At 35.5% G+C, this 27,111-nt stretch overlaps 2 protein-coding genes across 2 annotated transcripts; both read left to right on the top strand.

Moving 5' to 3' along the window:
• On the top strand, window positions 1-27,111 carry LOC148947156 (uncharacterized). The gene is made up of 4 exons (XM_089097293.1): window positions 1-137; window positions 15,159-15,372; window positions 20,155-20,300; window positions 23,322-27,111. Exons 2-4 carry the CDS (start codon window positions 15,167-15,169, stop codon window positions 23,429-23,431), a joined length of 462 nt encoding a protein of 153 aa, XP_088953419.1. The 5' UTR covers window positions 1-137; window positions 15,159-15,166; the 3' UTR covers window positions 23,432-27,111.
• Window positions 7,077-7,640, top strand: LOC148947157 (uncharacterized). The gene has a single exon (XM_089096525.1). The coding sequence runs from the start codon at window positions 7,077-7,079 to the stop codon at window positions 7,638-7,640; it is 564 nt and encodes a 187-aa protein (XP_088952651.1).

Genomic DNA, 27,111 nt, shown 5'->3' with positions numbered 1-27,111 from the left:
CGTCAAATTACTTTTGCATTTTGCTTCTATAAATAACATAAACTGTCTGTCATTTTAGCTGATCAAAATTAATGCACACAACTTCAAATTAGGCTATTAATTTATACCAGTTTGAAAAAGGCGTCATTGAAGATTAGGTAGGCTACCTGCCATCCATGTGTAAAATATTTAGCACAGGCTAATTTTTTAATCATGATTTTGCCCCACTACTGGGGTGTTATTCTAGTATTTTTGAAAGGTAAGAATACAGCTGCCTTTTAAAAAAGAAATATGCTGCATCAAACAATAAAGAGATATATTACTTAGGGCTAGTGTAGGCCTATATCTGTGATGGGATACCACCAGATGACTAATTTGACAGTGTATAGGCCTAGGTATATATATACAAATCTATAAATTAGCCAACCAGTATTTTAATCCTAGAAGTCCAGCTGGACATATGGAAACATATTAAGAAAACAATTTTTACTCCATAATATGCAGAATAATCCTAGTTAAAACATTTTGCAGGGGGAGAGGCTTTATCTTCACTTCTTTCCTTGTTTTTCCAGTTTTTCTAAGAAATTTATGAATTTCTTAGGACCTATAGGCTATATACATAAAATATATACCCCCCCCCCCCAAATGTGCAAATATTTAGCTAGAATTGCATCCTCAATCTAAATATTACTATCATTTGCACCACAAACAAACTTTACTCCCACATTAGCCATTTGGCAGATGTCCTATCTGTGACCATTATGGGTTGGGTTAATTTGAAGCTTCCAGTTTCAAACTAATGTGCTATATGAATAGGAGTAAATTTTCAGAATAGAGGCTGTTCAAAAAATAGATGCTAAAACAAAAAGAGAGGTATTTTTATATTGCTGATTTTATAGTGAAAGTTTTGTTTTTGACAATTCATCCCCAGATGCCCCTCTAATTGTCTCATATAGCCCTAGGCTAGGCTATGTAAAAAACATAATAAATAATAAAAACTGATTCAAAAACAGATGTAAATAGGAGAAATATAGCCAAGGGCTTTACAAAACTATTAAATAGAGAGCTAGGGATGAGTTGTCTTAAAATGCAAAGAAAACTAATACTGAACATAAAATTAGACATAAAAAATGTGTCCCTTTTTGTTCTATCATGTCAGCTTCTACAGAGCCACTGTTCCAATGGTGCCATTTCTGAAAACTTTGAGGGGGGGGGGGCAAAGATCAATTTTGGGCTGTTGTCCAGACTCAAAATGTAATTACTCTGTTTGGTAGACTACTCTTCAAGTTGGTTTTTGAACACACATTAAAGCAGTGTAATTTGTTTAGGTTTTGCCTTTTGCAACCTGGTTAGGGACCAAAAAATTGTTGGTTTGCTGGTTGGGACCATTTTATGGGCCTCTCTAAAAAGTCAAGTTTGGTTAATGCTAATGAAATAAAATAAAATAGGATGAATATATAATAGTTTAGAAACAAATTTAGGCTATAGATTTGCGCTTTAGGGGGTGGGGGGGGGTTGGGTTAAACCATTACAAATATTAAATATGTAACCTAACCTAGGTACCTCCCCCCCCTAAAATCCAAAAAAACACAGTTTAATATTATATATGCAATGAAAACCTTGCTATCATTGCCTGCTCTACAACAGTTAAGGCATCACAAAATGGGTTTTATCATTGCCAGTCTATAGTGATTAAGCCAAGAGGCCCATAAAATGGGATTGTACCAAATTGTTAGTGGATAGAACATTTACCACATAAATTAAAAACTGAAAGTTATATGCAGTTACTTAAGCATCCTTGGCTTCATTTTTGCTGCAAAGTTGTCCACAAGCTTTTGAAAATCAAGCTCCTTCACTGCAGCCTTTTCAGAAAACATAAGGAGCAAATGCAAAAGTTGCTCATTGTCCATTGTTGTCCAAAGGTTGTTCTTTTGAGCACATTGTGAGCAGGAGTGTGAGGACTACCCTCACAACCTCAAGAACTTTAGAATAAGCTTCTTTCAATCCTTCTAGGCTTCTGAAAAGATCTAAAGTGTTTGCCAGTTTCTGTAGAAGCTGCAACACATATGCACAAGCTATCAAAGCTTGACTCTTCAGCTCTATAACACCAATGCCGGCCTTATCAAAGTATGTTGTGATCTTGAGAAGTAAATCTGTGTTCATGAAGTCTTTGGATTTGGGGTTAAAGCATTGTGTGGCTTCTAGTACTGGCAGTTGGACAAAAAAAAAAATGCTTTTCAAACTCATTTACCACTCTGTCCAAAATCTTGTAGAACTTGGAGGTGTGGATAAGGAAGGGGCAATCCCCCTCCTGTATGGAATAAATTCTGCTCATTTTGGGGTTTAGTGTTATTTTTTACTTAGAGAATAACAGAAACAGATGCATTTTTAAATGTTTCTTTTGTACCCCTCAAAAAAATCTTTGCTGGTAAATACTCTTTTGCTGGCTTTTTATTAGAAAATTTTTCACAGAGGGGATTGCCAGTATGATTTTAAAAACAATCAGAAATTAAAGTCTTTTTGAAATGAAAGTGTACAAGAAACATTTTTTACCTAAAACTGTCTGCAATAAAGATTCTGGGTGGAGTCTTCAGCTAGAATAGAATTGTGTTGGGGAAATTTTCCTGGGGGGGGGGGTATTATTATGTGAAAAAAGCTTTCCTTGGTTGAATTTTTCTCCTCCTTCCTCTGTGGAGGAAGGAATTTTTTCATGGAGGAGAGCCAGATTTCCTGGCATTATTTGAGAACAATTAGACATTAAATTAAAAAAACAAAATGTTTTAACTGAAAATAAGGAGCAACATCAAAACTTAAAATGGACAGAAATTATAACATATACTTTAATATAGTTTAGTATATAGTATACTATAGTATAGTCTAGTATATAGTGTATGTTTACTTTAGTATATATATACTTTTAATTAATTGTAAGTTTTGACTTTTTGTCCCAATTCTTTAAGAGTAACTCCTGAAACAGAATGGCCATTTAATAAGAATAGTAAACTTTTTTTTTTATTTCCAATCATTAGTTATGAAAGGGTGTTGGTGGGTGCAGAGTGGGGACAGGGGATGGTGCCTGAAACCACCTTGAGGGAGCTGGATTTCTCAGCATGATCTGATTAACAATTAGAAATTAAAATTTAGAAAAATAAGTTTTTTCAACTGAAAGTACAGAAAAACATTGAAAAAGACAAAAAATTAGTGCATATATGAGTGAGGTTGCACCCTTCTAAAACCCTTGCTCTTTAAACTAAAGTCTCTATTGCTTTGACAAAGCTTTTATTCTCATTAAACAGCCCTACAATGTTTGTGAAGTCTTTCTTAAAGGATTGAGAAAAAAAAGTAAAAATTTAGCATAAAGAAAGAGGGGTTTGAGAGCAGCCCCTCATATATGGAAAATTTTTATTTATTTTAAGTTTTAATATGGGTCCTTACTTTTAGTTAAAAAACTTGTTTTTCTCTTAAAATTCATCCAGATTGGATAATTATTCAAAACTTTCAAGAATAGGAGGTCTTCTAACTAAGGAATAAAAATGAAGAATTGGTGGTTAGTGTTCAAGTGACAGCATTGCAGTTCTGTCAATGAAAAAAACTTGAAGGTAGATTTACTTACAGTTGGCTTGAAAAACAAAGCCAATTATTGTTGCATCTTCACTTCTTCTTTTCATTGGGCTTTTATTTTCCTTTTTTTTGCACCACTCACACTAGATGAACTTGTAATATTCCTTACTTACTTGCCATGCTTTGCTTGTATTTTGTGTATGTGTACTGTTATGTATTGCTTGTGCTTTTGCTTATGCTTGCTGTTATGTATTGCTTATGCTTGTATTATTTCAGGTTTTGTGACCTGGGTTTTTGAAGTATATGCTTGAAGAGACAAATCGTTACATGGTGTCAGAGTAGAAGATGGATACCACCGTCCCATATTCTGAGCTGAACTGGGAATCGGACAATCTAAAAGAGGCTTGGACTAGATTCAAAAGTCATGCTAATCTAATGTTTGATGAACCCTTGAGCGGAAAAAGTGAGAAAATCAAGTGTGCATATCTGCTAATTTGGCTTGGTGAAAAAGGACGAGATGTGTTCAGCACTTGGACGCTAGCAGCTGATGAAAAAGACAAAATTTGTGTATACCTTGCCAAATTTGATGACTACTTTAATCCACAATCAAACCCCATATTCTCCCAATATACATTCCACAAACGTGACCAAAGGGAAGGCGAAACTATAGAACAATATGCAACTGAACTGAAAATCTTAGTGCGAGACTGCTCATATGGAGCTACGATTGTTGACGAAATGGTCCGTGATCGCCTCATCTTCGGAACATCATCCCAGAAGATTCGTGAAAGACTACTGCAATCGGGATCCAAATTGACTCTCTCAGATTCTATCAAAGTAGCAAGAACCTACACAGAAATCCAGGTACAACTTAATACAAGGTCAGCAGAATCAACCAGTCATGGAAAACAAGAAGTCGATATCATCAAGAAGAATCAAAATAGACTGTGGACACCCAATCGTGACCGAATTGAAAACCGTGAATGTTACTTCTGTGGTGGAGACTATTCACAGAATCACCAGTGCCCTGCAAAAGGGAAGATCTGCAGTAACTGCAGAAAACCCAACCATTTTGCACGTGTCTGCCATGGTAGCAAAAAGACTGTGAACATCATCAGTTCTGAAGCTCAACAAACTGACGAACTATTCATCCATCAACTAAAGATGGATAAAGCTGATGACCAGCCATATGCTAAACTAAGAATCGCCAACCAGTTCAGTGTGAAATTCAAGATTGACACAGGGACACAAGCTAGTAACATTACCAGACAGACGGTGGAAAGACTGAATCCAGAACCTGCAATCCACCCTACAAACCCCATTTTAACAAGCTTTTGTGGTCAGACTATTCCCGTCCTGGGGACATGTAAGATCGACTGTGCCTACAAATCAAATGATAGTCAACCCATAGAGTTTTTTGTAGTGCAGTCAGCCCCTACTCCTATCCTTGGCTTCAGTGCGAGTCGTAAGCTGAACCTGATAAAGCTGATACTTAGTCTTCAATCTGGACAGCTCAGCACCGATAAGATACTCACCGAATTTTCCGACCTATTTGAAGGAGTTGGGAAACTGGAAGGTGAATGTAAAATAATCCTCAAGGAAGGTTCACAGCCATCCATTCAGCCCACGAGACGAATCCCCTTGAGTCTCCAGTCCAAATTCAAGGAAGAACTAGATTGTATGGAAAACCTAGAAGTCATCAAGAAGGAGACTCATCCAACTGATTGGGTGAACTCAACTGTAGTTTTTGAGAAACCAGATGGAACCTTGAGAGTCTGTATAGATCCTCATGACCTCAACAAAGCCATAAAGAGACCCTACCATCCCATGCCAACTTTTGAGGAAGCTGTGCAAAAGCTTGTAGGCACTAAGTATTTCTCCAAGCTAGATGCCCGAACAGGATATTGGAACTTATGTCTTGATGACGAATCTTCCGAACTGACTACCTTCTCAACTCCATATGGGCGATACAAATTTAGACGTATGCCCTTTGGACTCAAGTCTGCACAAGATGAGTTCCAACGCCACATGGAAGAGGCATTCAGCAACCTCAAGAGATTCTCAGTAATTTCAGATGACATGATCATATCTGGTGTATCTGAAGAGGACCATGACAGAAATCTTCAAAAAACCCTTTTAAGAGCTATAGAAAAGGGAGTCAAGCTTAACAAAGATAAGTGCATCTTCAATTCAGCTTCGATACCTTACTTTGGACACATCATTTCCGAAAACGGAATCCATCCAGATCCCGAGAAGATCCGAGCAATAGAGAAAATGCCATCACCCAAATCCCAGGAAGAACTACAAACAGCCCTTGGGATGCTAAACTACCTCTCACGCTATATCCCAAATTTGTCAAGCCTCAATGAACCTCTTAGGACCTTAGCTAAGCAGAAGCAATTCAACTGGACGAATGAACACGAAGCCACACTCACGAAAATTAAAGCATCGATCATAACAACAATTTTGCTCTTCGATCCTACAAAAAACCAAATAGAGATCCAAGTTGATGCTTCCAAATCAGGACTCGGTGCTGTCCTGCTTCAAGAGAATAAAATTGTTTCATTCGCATCGAAATCGCTGAATGAAACAGAGCAGAGATACTCGCAAATTGAAAAGGAGCTGTATGCCATTGTTTTTGGATGTCGCCATTTTCATCAGTATCTCTATGGCTGTCACTTCCAAGTCATCAGTGACCATAAGCCCCTGGAAACAATCCTCAATCGGCCGATCAATAAGTCGTCGCCAAGACTTCAAAGAATGTTGTTACATCTACAACCCTACAATTTCAGCATAATATATTGACCAGGCACTGAAATACCGATCCCAATACCCTGTCCCAGCTCCAATTAGAAACTAAGAAAACATTGCATCACAGAGAAATTGAATACTATGTACACTCCGTTATGAAACTACTGCCAATCAGTCAAGAAAAGCTATCTGAGTTGAAACAAGAAACGCTCAGAGATCCACAGCTGAGGGTTCTGAGGAAAATGGTAGAAGAAGGTTGGCCCGAAAAAAGATCAATGGTTCCGTCATCCATAGCTGAATTCTGGACAGTTAAAAGTAATCTCAGTGTTGTTGATGACATCATCATGAAAGATGACCGTCTTGTCATCCCAGACAGCATGCAAATCGCTGTATTGCAAAGCATCCATGCTTCGCATCTTGGTATTGAGAAGACGAAAAACAGAGACAGATCAGTCATTTTCTGGCCAAAGATGAGTCAGACAATAGAAAAATTTGTCAAGATGTGTGATGCGTGCTGCACTTATTCTACAGCAAATTCAAGAAAAACTGTGCTTCATCACAATAGTCCCAGCTACCCTTGGGAGCACGTTGGCATTGATCTGTTTTACATATCTGGAAGATACTCTCTGTTCATAGTGGATTATTACAGTTGATTTTTTTTATTTGTTGGGCATGGACAAAAAAAATAAACCAAACTCAAAATACAGAAGCTAAAATCTAACATATCTAGATTAGGGATAACCTTTATTATTAAATCTGATAAAGGCCCACAATTAACTTCAGAAATGTTCAAAGATTTCATGAGACAGTGGGGAATACGACACAAAACCTCTAGCCCGAACCATCCTCAGTCCAACGGACTTGCTGAGAAAACAGTTGGTATTGCTAAGGCCATGATCATGAAAACAAAGAAATCTAAAACTGACCTCGAGCTAGCTCTCCTTGAGTACCACAACACACCAGTCGATGGTCTAGCTTCCCCAGCCCAACTGCTAATGAGTAGAAACTTGAGATCCCTAGTGCCCTGCACCATTGAGCACTTATCTCCAAAAGTCGTACCTATGCAGGAATTCATGTCCGCAAGGAATAAAGAAAGGGAAAGACAGAGACGCTACTATGATCAACATACCAAAAGCCTTAATCCGCTGCAGATAGGCCAACAAGTTCGAGTATGGTCCAACGATCAAACCTGGCAACCTGCAACAGTCCTCCGAGAAGCAGATGCGCCACGATCGTATGTAGTACAGACGAGAGCAAACAGACAATACCGCCGGAATAGAAAGCACTTGAAAGTCGTGACTACAGATGAGAAGAGTTCTGATTCTGATTCAAACACTGGCAGCTTGTGAGTACACGATTCAAGGCATCACTCTCCGGACTTACCCCAAACAGAGGACGTGCACTTTCGCCAAGCCAGCATGCCAGAATTGCCGGTCGCCCGTGACCAGGAAAACACTGTGGTCTCCCTGCCTTCCGCGGCCGAAGTCGACAACAGTCTCAGAAGTTCTGTAACTACTAGGAGTGGTCGACAAGTCAAGCCACCGTCAAGAATAAACCTTTAATTGACAAGCTCTTCCGAAAAGAAGGGAGATGTAATACTCCTTACTTACTTGCCATGCTTTGCTTGTATTTTGTGTATGTTTGCTGTTATGTATTGCTTGTGCTTTTGCTTATGCTTGCTGTTATGTATTGCTTGTGCTTTGCTTATGCTTGTATTATTTCAGGTTTTGTGACCTGGGTTTTTGAAGTATATGCTTGAAGAGACAAATCGTTACAAACTCATGTTTCAGTTATTTGATTTGAAGTTGAACTTGATTCAACACTTTTTCCATACTATAAGGGTTAATACAATGTCCTAACACAATAGCATTTTAGGGGCAACTGATGTACACATGAAAGCACAGTTCTTTATTCAAAAAATGTTAATGATACACTAAATCCCAGTAGAGAGAATATATTCCATCAACAAAGGCTATATGCTCTGTAAAAAAAAGTGAATATATTTAAAACAAAACAAGATTCATACTCTGCCTCTGCACATGGACGATTCTGATGTACATGTCATGGTATGCCTATAGACAAGGCTGTACCCATGATTTTTTTTGTAGGGGGTTTTACTAAATTTTTTTTTTTTTGGGGGGGGGGCTACACAAAAAAAAACATACAAAATTTTTTTATATCCATTTTTACGTTTTTAAATAAGGCTTTCCAAAACCGTGAATTTTAATTTTTCATTTCCACAGAGGGAAGGAATTTTAGTACTTGTGTATTATGCACCTCTCACTCAAGTTCATGCTGTGTAAAATCTGAGAACACACCAGTTTTTTTTTTAGTTTCTTTGTTTAAAATTTGGGCTGTATCAAATAAATTTCAATCAAATAAAAATCAGCCCAAATAAATTTGGGCTGTAGATTTGTGCATTAGAAGGGGTGAGGGTAAAGTATAGTGAGTCTGCATGCAAAACGTGTTTCAATTTTATTCAATTCAATTCATTAAATGCTACAATAATTACATAAATAGACATGGGTGCTAGAGGTCCAACAAGCATAGCTCGTGGAGGACCTCGTACCCAACACAAAATCCACACAAAACAGGACAAATCAAGGAAGGAAAAAAAAATATATAACAATATCTCGAAAATATAACCAGAATATGAGGAGAAAACAAACAAAAAACAACTGCTACACAATAACTTTAGACTTAATTTTCTCCAAACTGAAATTTTCCTGTAATTCAAGTAAATTCCAAACCATTAATAATAATATTTGACAACGGGGTTCTAATCTGATCTAACATTATAAGAGAAGAAAGAAGAAAAGAAAAAAAAACTAGATACAGTAAACCGGAGAAAAATAGATAAAGCAAAATAAATCAACAAATAAAGAAAAAGAAAATACTTCAAGCCTTAGAGAATATTTTTCTGCAAAACGAAGTTTTTAATAAGAGAAAGTTCACTGGGAATAGAGTTCCAAAGAGCAATTGCTCTATAAATTGGTGACCTCTGAGCTGCTGAGGATACCCTTTTAGGCAGCCGAAATTGGTGAACAGAGCTCCGAAGCAAAGTCTGGCACTTACGTGTTGATGCTAGATCAAAGTAGGATAAGATGTTTGGAGGAAGCAAGAAATTGAAGGCTTGATGAACTAGTTTTGGGTTCTGCTTCTTTATAACCACATGTAAGGCATCTAGACCAGTGTCACTGCAAAGATCAGTTGTAGGATAGAATCAGGAAAGGCGAAAAGTTGCCTTCACCACTCTAATCTATGTTGTTTGGAGTTGCCAAAGGGAAGAATAGTTAGTATTGTCCCATACAGTGCAGCAATAAGAAAGATAAGGAAGAATAAATGCATAGTAAAGAGAAGGCATTACATCAGGAGTAAGAAATTGATTGGCACGATGAAGCATAGACACTTGACGAGAAATTATAGAATGTGTATAGGAAATATGAGTTTTGAAAGAAAGAAAACAATCAACATGCACACCAAGAAGTTTGAGACAAGAGCACTGGGGAATTATATCAGTACCATAAAAACAAAGATTGTTGGAGAAGGTTCAGACATGTGGTATGGGGTTCGAAAATGAATAATGCTACTCTTAGAGCTATTCAACAGCATCCCATTCTACTTACACCAATCACGCACATGGTTGAGCAGTAGCTGAGCCTTAGCAACAGCAGAGGACAGATCATTAGAAACCACAAAAAAAATTACTATTGTCTGCAAACAAAACAGTGTGGGAATCAAGGTTGGGAGATGGAGGAAGGTCATTAATATAAATAAGAAAAGGAGGACCTTGAGGTCCCCCTTTGGAAACCAAGGCTAGATCAGAATATTTCCCATCATAACACACAAACTGTGATCTAATAGACTGGTAAGATTTAAACCATTCAAAAGCAATTCCCCAAACTCAAAGTAGAGACAGTTTTCCCAGTAAGACAAAATGATCTACCATGTTCAAAGCTTTATAAAAATCTACTGGTGATCACACAGAACAGAACCACTTCCAGTTGAAGCACGAGTAGACAGAAATGAAAAAAGCCTCTTAAGCACAACTTTTTCAAGTAATTTCGAGAAAATTGGGAGAAGTGATATAGGTCTATAACTTGACACTAAGCTGGGTTCTTCTTAAAAAGAGGGATTACTTTTGCAATTTTAATAGGACCAGGGTATACACCTTTTGAAATAGATAGATTAAAAATATGGGTAAGAGGTTCAACAACATAAGAAGAAACAGACTTAAGCACATGGTTTATTAGTCCAAGTGCATCAGCTGTGTTACTACTACTTAAAGAAGAAATAAAATCACGGATCTCTATGCTTGAACAAGGAGTTAGAAAAATACTTCTCTCAGCTGGTCAGGATTTACCTAGTTTAGAAAGGAGGGGGTCTTAACAGTTAGTAGGGTGGTAAAGTAAGAGTTGAAGGCACTAGGTACAGCTGCTTTTATCAATAGTTGAACTATCTGCATTCTTGAAGGTGGTAGGCTGTTTCTTTGATTGCTTCCTATGAGATAAAGCTTCATTAACTACACTCCAAACTTTCTGTAAATTATCTTTGCATTCCTGAATTTTCAACAAAAAATAATTCTTCTTAGCTAGTGTAATTGTTCATGTTAATACATCCTTATAGTGCTTATACTTTGATAAATCATCAGGATCAAGGGTTTTGCAAGCCAGCTTAAAAAGCTCTGACTTCTGCATTGTTGATTTCACAAGACTAGGCATCTTGGGTTTATATTTACTAGAAGATTTTACTAGTGGAATTTTTTTTTCAATTAGCATTTGCAGCAGACTCATTAATGAGGCTGATGCCCAATTAACTTCTTCAGGATTCATTAGTGAAGACCAATCACTAGCACTTAGTTAAGAATTAAGGTCATGAACATTTCCCTGATTGTAAGTCCTTGAACAAAACTCACCTTCGGCACCTCTCGGCTCAGTATTTTTATTTTGGCAACAGAACAATGAATTGGAAAATGGTCAGAAAGATCAGAGAAAATAATACCAGAGGAAAATTTAATATCATTTTTAGGAGACAGAAAAATGTTGTCAATCAGAGTTACAGAAGATCTGACTGGAATGAAAATGCAAGGAAGAAGGCCAAAGGAAGAAATAGATTAAAAAAAAACGGTCAGGCTCATCATCACACCTAACTTTCAATAAATTGCAGTTAAAGTCTCCAACCATAAAAAACATTTATTGAAGCAAGCTTATCAAAGTTCATCAATTAATTCAGAAAATTTCCCTTATTGGGAAAGGTGGAGGCTTATAAAATAAACAAATAATATCACCACTTACTGTATCATCTGACAGGTCAACAACCGAAGCATACATACTTCTATTATTTACAGCTGGATCAGAAATCTTCTCAAGGTCTGAACGTCTCACAACATTAAGATTACTTCTGACAAAAAGGAATATACCACCAGAACACTTAGTTAGAGATCTAGTTGAGTGGTATGTGGTAAAACCTGATATGTCATACTCAGACATATCATCACTTGAAGACAGCCAGGTCTCTGTGAGACCTAATACATCATAAGAGCAATTAACACCACCAATATATTGCAGAACATTATCCCTTTTGTACCTTCAACCTTGCCCATTCACAGTATACACATTAAAGTTTTTAACCGAAGACATTAAAGGCAGCAGTTTTTGGGAATAATGCTGATTAGAATAGTGACAACAGTCAGATTGATGAAGAGATTTTAACAGATGATTATTTTCACTATCATCACTAGAAACAAAAGGTGAATCAAAACACACTGAATCATGAAGAGAAAGTTTAGTTGGGGAAGAAAAAGAATCTTGAGTATCATCCATTTTCATTGTCCAATATTTGGAAAAGTGGTGCAACAGATAAAGCTAAATTAGTGTGGACAGGAAAAATACAGCATGGAAAATAAGTTAAAAAAATAAACTGCATGTAGTAATTTTGATGACAAGAGAAAAAGTACAAGCCAAAGAAAAAAAAATGGGCAAAATAATAACCAAGCAGATTAAATTTTGTTGTGAAGAGAAGAGTTATGTTAAGCAGCACTAGTCATTCTGAAACAATACTGGCAAAAGATTCTTGCAAAACAGGAAGGGTGTTAATGTCACCAATGGATGATATTTTGAGTACCTTACTTCCACTTTTGACAAAAATATCACCATTCACAGCCCATGCATTATTCCTTCCACAATGGGTTTTAGCTTGTGAAAGTAAGGTAAGCCTAGGTTTAGTCAAAGGCTCATTAATGACCACACCAGATCCTTTTTATTTTTGAGAAGCTAGAATTGTACTCTCAGGTTGCAGAACTCAATAATAACTGGTCAGTTTTTATTACCTACTCGTTTTCCAAAACGTTTCACAAACACAATGTCACTGTTCAAAAGACTAATGCCAGGAAACTTATCTTGGCAAAGTGACAAAAACTTAGGTTCTGGGTTGTCAAATGTAGTATCCTCAGGTAATCCAAACACAATGAGTTGATTTTTTAATTATTGCTGCTGAAGTTGATCAGTTTGAGCAGCAACATGATCAGCAAGCTTTTTTTCAATGTCTGTAATTTTACCAGAAAAGTCCAATTCTTGAAGCTGTGTACTGACCATCTGTTTAATGTATTCTTGGATGGAGCCAGACATTAGGTCATTTACTGCCAAATTAAGATCAACTTTGCCACCTTTCATTGGCAGACCAAGGGATTGAACTTGTGACTGAATACTCTTTGTAACAGTAGTAAGCAGGGATTTAAAGACATTTCTTCAATGGACTTTGCAATCTTCTTCAAATTAGTAATATATGTCTGAATCTCAGGCGTAACAATGGCAGGATTACTTGGGTTAGCAGGTTTAGACCTAGCAGCAACATCAGGAGATTGGCTCCTGGTAGACATTTCAAAGAAGCAATATGAGCAAAGCACAGCAGCAAGCAGAAGCAAGCAGATACTGAGTAGCAGTAGGATTGGTGGAAATTATTAGAAAATTGGAAAGAATCTTACCCTTATAGTCCCTTCTTTACCGTAGGGGTATCGTTGGATATACTTGTCAGTTGTTATAGGGACCAATGTTGAGTTGCCAATGGTTGTTACTTCTTGTTATAAACCAATAAGATAAAGTTCAGCTCATATGTCTCGAATTTTGAATTTCACGCCCTCCTGAATTTTGAATTTCACATTTGGTACAATTATTCTGCATATTAGATAGATATATTGATAATTGTATTTTAAAGCCAAATATATGGGAATGAACACAATAAAATAAAATAAATGTAAGGCACAAATAACATAACCTTTGATGAGCAATCATCATAAAACTCTTAAATGAAACACTACATTAATCTAATAATATTGCTTAATGCTTGAAAAAAAAAGGTCATTGAAAAAAAAAAAAAAACTCAACACTTATAAAAAACAATTAAATGAAACATTACCATTTAATTTATACTGGTATTTTTTTTTTTTTTTTTATTTTTTTTTTTTTTTTTTTTACTTAACACAATTTCCAGATAGCTCACTATTCTTCTGTAATTTTTTAGTGGGTATATACCTAGTAATTTTTTTTTCTTACTTTAAACTGTCCAAATGCTTTACCCCCCTCCCTTATGTGGGAATATATAGCCCAAATTATACATTTCACATATATTCTGTCACTTGTCTTGTCTCACACTAAGCACAAAAAAACTAATGAAGAAACCGGCTTGTTCTCGAGCTTTACTTGAGTGAGTGGAACATATTACACAAGTATCAAAACTCCTTCCCCCTAAGGAAATAAAAAAAAACTCAAATAAAATTCTCAAATTTGGAAAGCCTTATTTTCCAGAGGAGGGCCTTATTTGCCAGTTTTTCCGGGGCGTATTTTCTGGGGGAGTAAACACCGGCCACCAGGGCATCGTTTCAGGGGGCAGTTCCCCCTTAATTTGGAGGAAAAAATTATTATATATCCCATGCCCCTTGACTATCAAGGTATGGACCCTTTTGCCCCCCTCCCCCAAAGAAAAGGCTGGAGATTTGCCCCTGTGTATAATCTCTTACTGATTGTTAAGAAAAGCACTGTCTATTTAATGTGTATATAGCATAAATAATATGCATTGTGTATCAGCAAAATTTTCAATCAAGGTGGTTAACACAACAGGGAACTCCCAAAGATGTCAGATTATTCAAAACAACACTTCATTTGAGCTGATTGTTAATGTGTTCCAAGCAGGTCTGTCCTATATTTTTAGAGACTGTCCTTTCCTGAACTTTAAACAGAAAAAATATAAAATATAAAGAGTAATGAAGAATGTTTAGCCTCCCCAAATTGCATTAGTAAGGATGATGAATACATTAAAAAAAAAGTAAAATAGCCTGGGTCCAGGTTTTTTTACACTTGGAAAAAGCTTTGGGCCTCAAATTACATAGATCATCAACATACAAATGTGTATCACTCACACTGGATGTTCTCTCAAAAGCCAAGTTTCCTATCTGATCACAGGGGAGTTCTATGGCTGGTCTGCTTTTTTGTATAAAATAATTATATTACTATAGAAAATGTGTGTCATTCATCTATTTCTATAGTTTTCAAAGTATTTACCACATAAATATTTTGGCCTGACAGTGGCTATTTACTAAATATTGGTGCCTATCTAAATTTTTTATTTCTACATACCTGTACATGCGGGAAGGTTGTTGATGATGAATTTCATTGAGTTTGCTTAAATGATTTCCTTGAAAAACCTGAGAAACTCTCTGGATGCCCCCCCCCCGGGATAAATCTTCATATGTCTCCAAAACTGTTGCTGTGTGCACCTACGTGTGTCTATGAATACTTTTATGTATGAACGTTTTGTTTGCATTTAAATGGATGACTAGTCCAGAAAACCCTCTTATTTTGGGAATATTTCAGGCAATAGAATGAATCATACACTTTGTACCCTGACTATTGATGCTGAAACACTGAATATGCTCCTGAATGATACAAGTGGAAGCAGCAGGCAAGAGTCAATTGTGGAGAGCTATGAATGTCCTGGAACCTCTTTTCCAGCTTCTTTTCTTAAATGTTGTCCAGAAGGCTTGCAACCATTATGCTGTCCAGTAGAACAATTTCAAATAATTGAAAGGTGTCTTTCCTTTTTTCCAGTATTTTTGTCATCTTGCTATTATTTGTTAGTTGCTTGTCTTTTGCTAATTTGATTGCCCCTTTTGCGATTAATACTTAAAGGATTTAATTTCATTTAAGGGTGTTTGAAACAGTAATCATACTATATGTTGTAAGACAGTGCCATACAGCTCAATCTGGTGTTTTTTGATATTTTATATAAAAAAGTTAAAGGATAAAGGATCAACCAGGGATGCTGATGTCTGTCTCAAGGCCGTTAATTAAGTAATATCCATAGAATACTTAGACAGTTTTTGCAGAAATTCTGTAGATCAGTGGCACTTATACAAAAATATTAGGGGATGGGGAAATGTATTTTTGAAATCTAAGGTGGGAGGCCAATTTTGTTTTCTTTTTCAGTTTGCTCTAATGAAAATACCAGAAAAAAGTGTTTTTCGATTAAAATGCCAAAAACTATCATCTGCATCAGTTTTCAAACTGTTCGTTAAGTAAGGAACAATGTGGCTCAGTAGTAACCGAAACTCTAAGAAACAGAGTATAGATAACATTAGATACATCAAAAGAATCGAATTTCGATGCTTATTCAAAATGTGTAAAATTCACCAAATTTAATGGCACCCATCAAAAGTTACAAGCGTGAAAAAATTTGCCAAAAGTTTGAAAAAGGGAGGAAACACTCCCAAAACAACATGCAATCTCAATGAAATCACACCATCAAATTCAGCATACTAGAGATCAGCACTGTACAGTTTTCAAGCTCCTATGCACAAAAATGTGGAGTTTTGCATTTTTTGCCAGAAGAAAGATCACAGATACGTGTTTATTTGTTTTTTTTTCCCCCAGGGGTGATTGTATTGAACCAGTGACCGTAGGAGATCGAGAGAAAGCTCATTTGATCGAAAATAAAAAGTTCTAGTGCCCTTTTTAAGTAACCAAAAATATGGCAGGGCAGCTAGCCCCCCTCCCATACTCATTTTCCCCCAAAGTCACCCGATCAAAATTTTGGGATAGCAATTTTTTCAGTACAGTCTAAAAGTCTAATAATTATGTCTTTGAGGATGACTTAATCCCGCCCCTACAATCCCTTGGAAAATTGCTTTAAATTATGAACTTTGCCCATTGCGTTGTTTAGTATTGGTTGTTGGGAAATATATAGACGTTTTCAGGGGGGATTTTTCTGGTGGAGGGGGGAAGGTTGCGTGGGAGGATCTTTCCATTGATAAATTTTTCATTGTTGAAAGGGAATTTTCTATAGACGGTGAGCCGGATTTCCCAGCATTATTAAAAAAAACGATCAGAAATTAAATAAAAAAAACATTTTTTTTCAGCTGAAAATAAGGAGCAACATTTAAACTTAACGAACACAAATATTACGTATATGAGGGGGGTCGCCCCCTCCTTAATACTTCTCTCATTACGTTTTTTTTAGAGCTTTTAAAAGAGCTTATTATTCTAATTAAACGGCCTTTAGTACTCCAGTAGGTTTTACTGGTCTGTTATTTACTGTCTGCTGTGTCAACGCTTGCCTTTTTCCCTACAAATAGTAGATCAATATTAATCGGCGAGGATAAAATTGCATTCAAGCTCATTCTGCCTTATATTCCAATAAGATCAAACACTAGATCTGGAATTTTCCGTTGAGGGGAGTGCCAAATAACTGGAACAAAAATCAAACTTAGGTTATTTTAAGGTTATTATTACATAAAAAAAAATAATATGCAAATTTCGTTTTAATTATTCCTGTACCTTGAGCAATCTTCAAAACCTGCATTAATTCGAAAACGTTCAGAAATTAAATAAAAAAACAAACAAATTTTTTAACTGAAAGTAAGGAGCGACGTTAAAACTTAAAACGAAGAGAAATTACTCTTTAAGTTCGTAATTAGTAAAAGTAGAGTTGTGAGAAAGAGTCAAACTTTAGCGTAAAGAGCAAGGCCTTGAGGAGGGGACAGCCCCTTTCATATACAGAATATTTTTTGTTCGTTTTAAGTTTTAATGTTGCTCTTTACTTTCAGTTAAAAAAACTTGTTTTTTTTATTTAATATGGAAAGAAAAGGGATAAGCTAATTGTTTCTGCTTTGGCCTGCTTAAATGGTTAAGTTTAAATAATAGCTAAGCCATTTTCCAGAGATCTTCAGCTTTAGATCGCAGATTTTTTCATATTAATATTTTAATAAAATGTTTATTCTGAACAATCATTTGAACAATGAAAAATGCCCAAAATGGGTTAATAATAACTTGACTTGCTGAAAGTAAATTTTAGAGTATAATTATTAATACAAAAAATGCGAATGTTTCGGTTATCAGGCTCTGCCAGTTAGTGAGCTAAACTGCTAAAAGCATGAGATTTAATTTTTTTTTTGCTATATTGTTCATAATGAGTGTGTTGTATGAGTGTAGGCTAACTGTAACTGTCCATAATGAGCGTAACTCTAAGTGCTTTCACAAAAATCATTACTAACTGAATAAAGAGAAGTACGTTGTAGTCACTCGTTCTAAGCTTTTCCCCTTGATTTTTTTTAAATAATTTGGGTGAACCTGTGCATGCGCGTGGAAGGGAGACTTTCATCCCCGTCCCTCGTTCACTCCTCCTCCGATATCTTGATATTCTGAAGATTTTTTACTATAATCATTATTACAATTTAACTAATCTATTTCTAAAATCCCGCGTTAGCCTCGTTTTATTAGTCCACTAATAAAACGAGCAGAAACTCAAAACGTGCAGAAATTAACATAAGTTGGGCTCAAAACCCCTAAGCCTTCCCAAGGCCAGAACATAATTTGCATTTTACTGGAAAAAATACAAATGAATGTGCATTGTCAGTTTAATATTACATATTCTGATATTTAGTAATCAAAATGTTAATATTATTTGATTTATAAAGTTATAAAAGTAAAAACATTAATGCTTTTTTCAGTAAAGTGCAAATTATGTTCTGGCCTTGGGAAGGCATAGGGATTTTGAGCCCAACTTATGTTAATTTCTGTTCGTTTTTTAGTTTGACTCGGTTATTTATTATAATTTCTGTTCATTTTGGGTTTCATTTATTTATCGATGCTGATTTGTGGTAGTTTCACGCTTGGTAGATTATTTGATTTGATTTTTGCTCATTTTTTGTTTAATGGAGTTCTTTACTTTTCTTTGAAAAACTTATTTTGTGGAAAAAGTTTTTTTAATTAATTACCATCAAAGACAAGCCGTTCTGATAAATAAACTAAAAAGGATATTTATATATATATATATATATATATATATATATATATATATATATATATATATATATATATATATATATATATATATATATATATATATATATATATATATATATATATATATATATATATATATATATATATATATATATATATATATATATATATATATATATATATATTTATTTATTTAAACAAGATTTAATGAACTGAAAATAATTTCAAGAACTTAATTAGTTTAAAACTTATTACGATTTATTTAAACTAAATTAAGTGTATTTAGTTAAATAGACTGACTAAATTTAGCTTATTAATTTAGTTGACCAAATAATTATAACAGTAATTTAATACTAATTTATAATTTAATCGACTGAAAACGGATTGTATTTTAAAGGCCTGAAAAAACTGAAAATAAAAATTAAAAGCAGGATTGTGTTTAGTTGTTCAAGGACCTCTGTTTTTATAAATTGGGGGAAATGTTCCCTTACTTCCCAGAATTGAGCTTAATTATAAAGAACAGTTTACTGTAACCATTGAGATAGTGTAGCCCGCCTGTCGCAAGGCCTTCTTCTTTAAGGAGGGGTGACTCTTGAGGTATACATAGCCAAGAGACTGGCACGACTTTGAGCTCTATTGGCCTCAGGGTCCTTTTCACTGCACTGAGTTGTTAGTATTAATACTGGAAGGAGTTATGTTCAGTTACAGTATTGTATCCATAGGAATGAATTTCTTACTTATATTTCAAGAACAGAGAAAGGACTGCTCTTTCTTAGGAGAAATACACCGTTTTCCGAAGCTAAATGTCACGAAGTATAACTTTTCCGTGAGTGAGGATTCGATGCTCTTTTTTAATGTACTTTAGTTTTAGTATAATTCAGTGTGATGTTCTCTTCCTTTGAAATAGGGGGGCGGGTCTAGGGCACTTAAAACTACTAGGGCAAACTTTATCATTGGTCGAAATCGAAAGGGCTATTTATCGTTCGAAGCCTTAGGGAGAATTTAAGAAGTAAATATTAAAGCAAAGCATAGATACTCCGGGCTAAAAGCAGGATTCATTTCTTCAGTATCTGATTAACCCTCATAAATCTCCTGACTGCCTACATATAAAGGTTTGGACAGGCGGTACATACTTTAGTAGCTAAAAGGAAACACTGCCCCATTAACAAACAAAAAACATGTGTTGGAAAAGATGGTCATATTGTTTTTTTCCCAATTTTAGACGCCTCCCCTCTCTGAAAAATTCTTACCTTTCCTAATAAGTATACCCTTCATAATACCTTCCTAAAAAAAAAAAATTAGATATACTTCCTAATATATGGGGTTGTCTGTGCTTAAGTATATAGTGTCTAGTTTTTTAACTTAAAATCCCTGTTTTAAAGGAATTTCACATATGCATGATCATTCTAAAGGGGAGGGATAAATCCCCTTTTTTTCTTGAAACGGCCTTGTCCCCGGCACCTATGATGTATATAGTCTATTAGCATGAAGATACTACAGGACATGTTTCGATTTTGTATGGCTAAGTTTCTTTTCCCCTGTACTTACCTTTTTCTCCTTGGTATTTTAGCTTCGGCATGGTATGGATACCTATTATGGTAATACTACTTTGTATCTTGGCATCAGTTGTTGTGGTCGTTTGTTGCTTTTGGAGTAAATGTCCCCTATATACTACCTGCAAATCACGTCATTTTACCAATGAATCCGTTGCTTATCGTAAGTAAATTTTCAGTTTCATTATACTGATTGCTGCCAAATTTTTTAGTTCTTCCGCCTAAACTTTTAAGCCCCTTCCTCACACACACACACGCACACAAATGACCCTGTAACCGCGTCTTTCCTATCTCCCTTCATTTGGAAGGATCTATTTTGACTACGCGCGTGTTATGGTTGCTCCTGGGTGGGGGAGGGGACTCTCCTTTTATTTTTTAAGTGCTGTTTTGATGGGAACATTAGTTTTCAGACATCGAAGCGCTGGGAAAAAAGTTGAACATAAGTGTAAAGAAACGTTTTGCTTCGTGTTTAGGAAATATCTATTTTAATGTGTCCCTAGCTCTCCAAACATTGTCATACGAATGTTTAATTTAGCTTAAAGGGTACGGGGTTGAAGGGGTCTGCACCCTCTTAATATTCGGATGACTGATTATGATATTAAAAACTAACAGAAATTAAATTTACAAAACTAAAATAATTGTTATCAAAAGAAAGTAGGGAAAAAAAATAATTAAAACTAAAAATTATTTTATACAATCCTAAAAAGGGCTTAGTCCAGTTTATGCCTCTCACCCGGACTGTCTGTCTTGGCTTTTTTTTTTTTTTTTACAATTTAACCATGGCTTGATGCCCGCAACTACTGTTGAGGCGTCCAACCCTCTCACACCTGTTACATAAATACTATTTAAGGTCTAGCTGATTATTCAACATGGTGTCTAAGCTTGCTTAAACATGTTTTCATAACGCGCGTTCTGTGGCTTTTTTTTCTCAGTGCTTCAAGCATGAATGCCCTTACTCAAAAGTAAAAAGGTAAAAAAAATTATCACACTGCCTGGATCACGAAAGGGCGCACCTGCAATTGCTTTAAACAATTAAATTATTAGTTGAAATGTTTTGAAAGATAGTCGGTAAATAAAACACTTGCAGTTACTAGCTGGCTGCATTTGTTGCATTCTAAAATGCTTTCAGTAAACTATTAGTTCAATTTTACCATAAAGAACAGCGGGTTGGGGAAAAACAGTCACTTCATATGTAGAATAGCTTCTGTTTGTGTCGCTCTTTACTTTCATTTGATTTTTTTAATTATTTTTAAAATAGTTTTGGCTTGGTTACTAAACAGTTATTATATATCTTTTAAACATCTCTTCAAGTATTCTTGTTCTCATCAACACTCCACACCCTACTATGGGCACGGCATTTCTTTAATGACATTTTCATTTAGATATTGACTATTTTTGAAAAATAGATCTCGGAAAAAAATAATATGGATATGTGAATTAATTAGTATACATTTACCAACAATGTATAACCTAAGCCAAGCGGTGGTGTTAAAGATGAATTTAGTAAATTTCGTATTACCAACGCTTTCAGATTCGCCTTATATTGTTTTTCTCTAAGGACGAGTTTTTCACCATTGCAACTGGTCACTTCCCAACAGCCAATTGTAAGCTGTCACCCTAGCCGAGTGAATGACGTGCTAATTCTATGTCCTTTGGGGCTGAAGCTTGAGTCCTGATGTCGCCAATCATTTGGCGTTGAGTGAGGATCAGTGTTGTGACTCAGCCCACAGAACAACAAATTCCCACGAAACATCTGAATTTCAGATGCCAGATGGTGCGGAAAACGCCTGGTCCTGCTTTAAATACAAGTAAATGTACCGACTAAGACAATTAGCTGCAAGCCATATCAACGTGATTCCGGGTGATACCCGGAATCACAATTTCAGGTGCCAGGTGAGACGGAAGACGCCTGGTCCTGCTTTGAATACAAGTAAATGTGCTGACTAAGACAATTAGCTGCAAAACATGATTCCTGGTGATTCTCTGAATCACATGATTCATTTGAACTTCAGATGTCAGGTGATGTGGAAAACGCCTGGTCCTGATGAAAACACAAGTAAATGTACTGACTATGGAAAGTAGTTGCAAACCATACCAGCATGATTTCGGGTAATACCCGGAATCACGTGATTCCTATGAAACATCTGAACTTTAGATCCTCGGTGAGGCGGAAAACGCCTTGTCGTGCTGAAAATACAAGTAAATGTACTGACTATGAAAATTAGTTGCAAACCATATCAACGTGATTTCGGGTGATGCTCGAAATCACGTGATTCTCTTGAACTTCAGATGTCAAGTGAGGTAGAAAATGCCTGTTCGTGCTCAAAATACGAGGAATCATGGGATTCCTATGAAACATGTGAACTTCAGATGCCAGATGAGGTGGAAAACGCCTTGTTCTGCTTTAAATACAAGTAAATGTACTGGCTAAGACAATTACTTGCAAAACATATCACCGTGATTCCTGGTGATGCTCGAAATCACGTGACTCTCTTGAACTTCAGATGTCAAGTGATACGGAAAACGCCTGGTCCTGCTGAAAATACAAGTAGTAAGTAGTTACTTCCTGTATAATTATTCAAAATATGTCTTAGTTTTTGCTGGTTATCGGTAAAAGATTGTCGCATTTCTGCCTTATTTTGCACGCTTTATGCAATTGTACCAATTCAGAAAATCTCTATAAAGCCTTGACTTTCTACAGATTTGTCATTTACGACGAGGCAGGCAACTTATCTATGTATATTTCTGTCAAGTTTCATGCGGATTTTTTTTTTTGAGTAAAAGCCCCTCCGAAAAAAAAATTCTGGGTACGGCCTTGGTGCCATACCTTTATACAATGTGTAAAGATTAAGATGGGGGGGGGGGGTATCAATTCAGCAAATATCTCATCATCTGAGCAACTCTATCGATATTTTTCTCATTAGGAGTTTGGATTATTTATGGTTGTTTCTAACGACTTTCTTGAATTGAAAATCAAGTATTTTGCAGTGGGCATCAAGACATGGCGAATTGTAGGAAAAAAGCCAAGACAGATAGTCTGAGTATGTGTCTTATAGGTATGTGTTTTTATTTTGATATGCTTATCGTGACTGTTATTGTAACAATTTTTATTAAAGAAAAAAAAATCGAAATTCAAAGATTAGAATGTTTTATTTAATAATAGGAAGTATAAATCTATTTATAGGAATTGATGAAGAGGACGAAGAAGCATTAAATGGTCCAGTGGATGAGAAAAAAGGTGCCAAAAGTTACACCCTTGATGACGTCAAGGTGAAATCCATCATTGATGTGTAGTGGAGAAATTTTGCCAACATTTCAAGTTGAGATGGCAGTCTATCTCTTATTTCATTCCGTGTGGCGCCTCTAGTCTGTTAATTTGCAAGTTTGGCGGCTTTTTGATCTCTTGACTTAATCTCAGATTTGTTGCTTAATTACTCGCACGAAAAATTTGGTTGTGTTAATTCAAAAGACATCAAGTTACAAAGTATAACATTTTGCCGTCCTATGGTGGCGCAGTGGGTCTGATCTCAGCTTGGTAATACGGGACCTAGACATTGAACACGGCTGTGGCAACACATTACAGGGCCGACGCAGGGACCTTAGAAGTCAAGAAGCGTCGTTAATTCGATTACTTACTTACTATAAATTTTACCGTCCTGTGGTGGCCCAGTTGGTTTGATCTTAGCTTGGTAATACAGGATCCAGAGATGTAGCAACACTGTAGGGCCAACGCAACGGCCTTTGTAGTCAAGAAGCGTCGTTAGTCCGATGCAATACAAAAAAGAATAATTTTTTCCTCTTTTTTCTTCATTGGTTTCTCTAGCAGATCCGCTTTCAGTTTAGGGTTTCCCGGTTTTCTCTTTTAATTCTGCTGAAATATCAGTTTTTTCTTCTATGATATTATTCTTTTGATCTTCTACTTCCGTTACCGTGTTAATAATCAGTTCTAAACATATTAGGTAAAGCCATCTTTAAACTATAGATTTTCCTAAACTTAAAAAATAATGAATAAACAATAGTTTGAAAAGGTGCATACGTAAAGGGTTGAGGGATTTGGGAGTTCGTGTTCCCCATCCGAAATCTCGATGTTCTTACACTTGTCGCTTATAGTTTCGTATACATTCCAGGCAATTTGCCTTTTTTTTTGCTTTTTTGAAGTTGTGCACACCCTCCTCCCGCCGAAATTCTTTTCTGTGCACATTCCTGTCTGAGCCTGGAGCTTGCAAATAGTTATCGCTTTAAGTTTAGAGATGGATAATGACACTTAATCCCCCCCCCCAAAGTACTTTCCTGAGCGAAAGGGGTGAAAAGGACTTGTTTTGTGCTATAAAGGTTCAGTTTTGTAATTCCCTCGAAATTTTCTGTTCCCTCTCTCTCACCCCCCCACCCAGTCTCTTCCCTCGAAATGATTCCCGTTTTGAAATTTTTTTTTTTGTTAAAAAAGGAAAACAATGTATTTATATGTAAGCCATAACTCTAGAAGTATCTTGCGAACCAACTGAGATTCCACAAGAAGATTAGGCTAATTGATCTAACGTGCTCTGTTTATTTTTACTCGATGCAAAGCTTAATTCTGATAAATATGTGACTTCGCATTGAATTAGCATAGCCAAAATTTTGACTTTTTCAAATAATTCGCCTTTATTTTATTTTACGCTTGATTTTGAACTTCATAGACTTGATTTATAATTGTGAAGAGTGTCATATGTATCGGAAGAAAATAATTGGAAATGACTGATAGATAGAGATTCATAGAAAATAATTTGAAATGGTGAGGGTGTAATGCATAAATATTATTGGTTATAATATGTGAAGTGACTAAAATACTTATAAAGAAAAGTCTCATAAAAACCACGAAAGTTTCTTTTTTAAGTTTAAAAAAATACAACATGCATATGCATGTTGTACTTTTTGTTTAATGATATTTTTTTAATACTCAGCTGTTAAGAAGTAGGACAGGAAATTCGCACAAAGGAATAAAAATAACTTCTATTCCTCTTCTTCTTGTAGCGAAATATACGGACCATGTTGCAGGTCCTTTCACTTCTAAGATGTGGGCTGTAGAACATCGATTGTGGCTGGTACGGATAATCCCGGAACTAGCAGAGCATTTTCTTTTTTAATATTTTAATATGTTTAAAAATTATTGATTCTGTTTGATGGGGGAATTGGTGATTAATAACAACCTAAAAATTTCCTTGGATTTTTGTACACCAGCTATATATTTCTTTAAATCTTGGAATCACATGCAGAAGATGAGACGAAATATTATATACACTATTGCACTGTTTGGCTGTAAAGTCGTTCTAAAATTGTTTTTCACCGTTAAGATGACTCAGACAATATGTGGTGAATTTTTTGATCAGAATGACGGAAATGTGGGCAGAGAGAAGAGTAGCCTCCAACTAAAAATAACATTATTTGAGATTAATCACTTTTTTTAGAATCGTAATTCAATATCAAGTAACAAGGCTTTCAATACCTCCTAGTGACTAAAAACATTGAAAGCATAAAGGAGTACTATCCTAAAAACATTTTCAGTTGGGGGGGGGGGTCGTAAAAAAGCATATTTTAAAACTGTTTTATAGCCAAAGAGTCTACATCCAATAGTATATATAATATTTTGTTCCTTTTTTAGGAGGAGGGGGAAATAAAGTATGGTTTCGTTTTTTTTTTGGTTTATTAAGTACAAGGTGCTAATTGTTCCACCGCCATTTTTAATTAGAGTTGATTTAAGGATTGGATGGGGACAGCGGAGTTGTTCCAGCAAAACAGAATGACTTTGAACCATAGTAATACGCTCTAGCCTTTATATCTTTATTTTTAAAGTAAAATTATTAAAGATATTTAAACCGTGAAAATATCCATAAATGTAGTTAATTTTGTTAATATACTAAACTCAGTCTGTCACTAATACGTTATATATAAAAGTTCAAATAGGGATAAATCCTTTTAATAGACAGTGATAAATTTCACAAGAAAATACTAGATAATACTGGTGACTGTCACTGCATACGTGGCCGAAATATCTAGTATTTTTTTGTGGAAGTTATCACTGTCTATTAAAAGAATTTATCCCTATCTGAACTGTTATTTATCGTCAGGGAAAGGCAGTGTGGTCTTCGAAATTATCTACTTAATTCGTTATGCTGTTGAAAGCAAACTAAGGAATTAATAAAAATAAATGAGAATTTAAGGTGAAATTGTCAGGCCGTGTTTGGAAAGAGGGATTTATAAAGTAAAAATCATATTTTATTTAAGTTGACAATATTTTACGTAAAAGAAATTGAAAGAAGGCAAAATCTTTTAAAACAAACTTAAGAAAAATGTTGGAAGACAAATGCAAAAATATTTCAGATAAACGTCGTCAGATTTTCCCCACTAATTTTCCATTATTCTTCTCCGTTTTAGTTTTATATATTCTGCATTTAAATATTTGTAACATTAAAATCGTGTGAAATACAATGAAGTATGTAGGAAATAAAAATAAAATTTATTCACAACCTTATAACTCAGTGGTTATTTTCGGGGGGGGGGGGGCTCCTCTAGAAAATCTTTCAATTTTTTTACACGTGTACTAATAGCTACGTGTCTCAGAATCCAACAAAACAAGAAAGTCAAATAGTTGACGGAATTACAACACTGTAATTAGTAATAATTACTTTACTTTATTTACCTTTAAACTACGCCCAGTAGTTATCTAAAAAAAAAAGTAGAAGTTACGGTTGACTGCCTAGTAATTACACGATTAGTGTGAAGTATATGAAAAGACAACCTGACTAATATTTGTACCGACTTATAGGCGTCTAGATCAGTATGCTCAGGGAATTTATGTCTACCTTGTTTGTTTATTTTATTGTCCGGTGGTTATATTTATAGCCCATTGTGTTTGTTCAAATTTTCGCGTGTACATGGTAGCACGAGCCGGAATCTCATTCGGAAGTCTGGTATTTAAAATTGAGAAAAGTAGGCAG

Source organism: Artemia sp. Qi Xiang Cuo, chromosome 11, assembly GCF_049724085.1.
Source record: "Artemia sp. Qi Xiang Cuo chromosome 11, ASM4972408v1, whole genome shotgun sequence".
NCBI lineage: Eukaryota > Metazoa > Arthropoda > Branchiopoda > Anostraca > Artemiidae > Artemia > Artemia sp. Qi Xiang Cuo.
The sequence above is the reverse complement of the archived record's forward strand: the minus strand, read 5'-3'. Positions and strand labels throughout refer to the sequence as shown.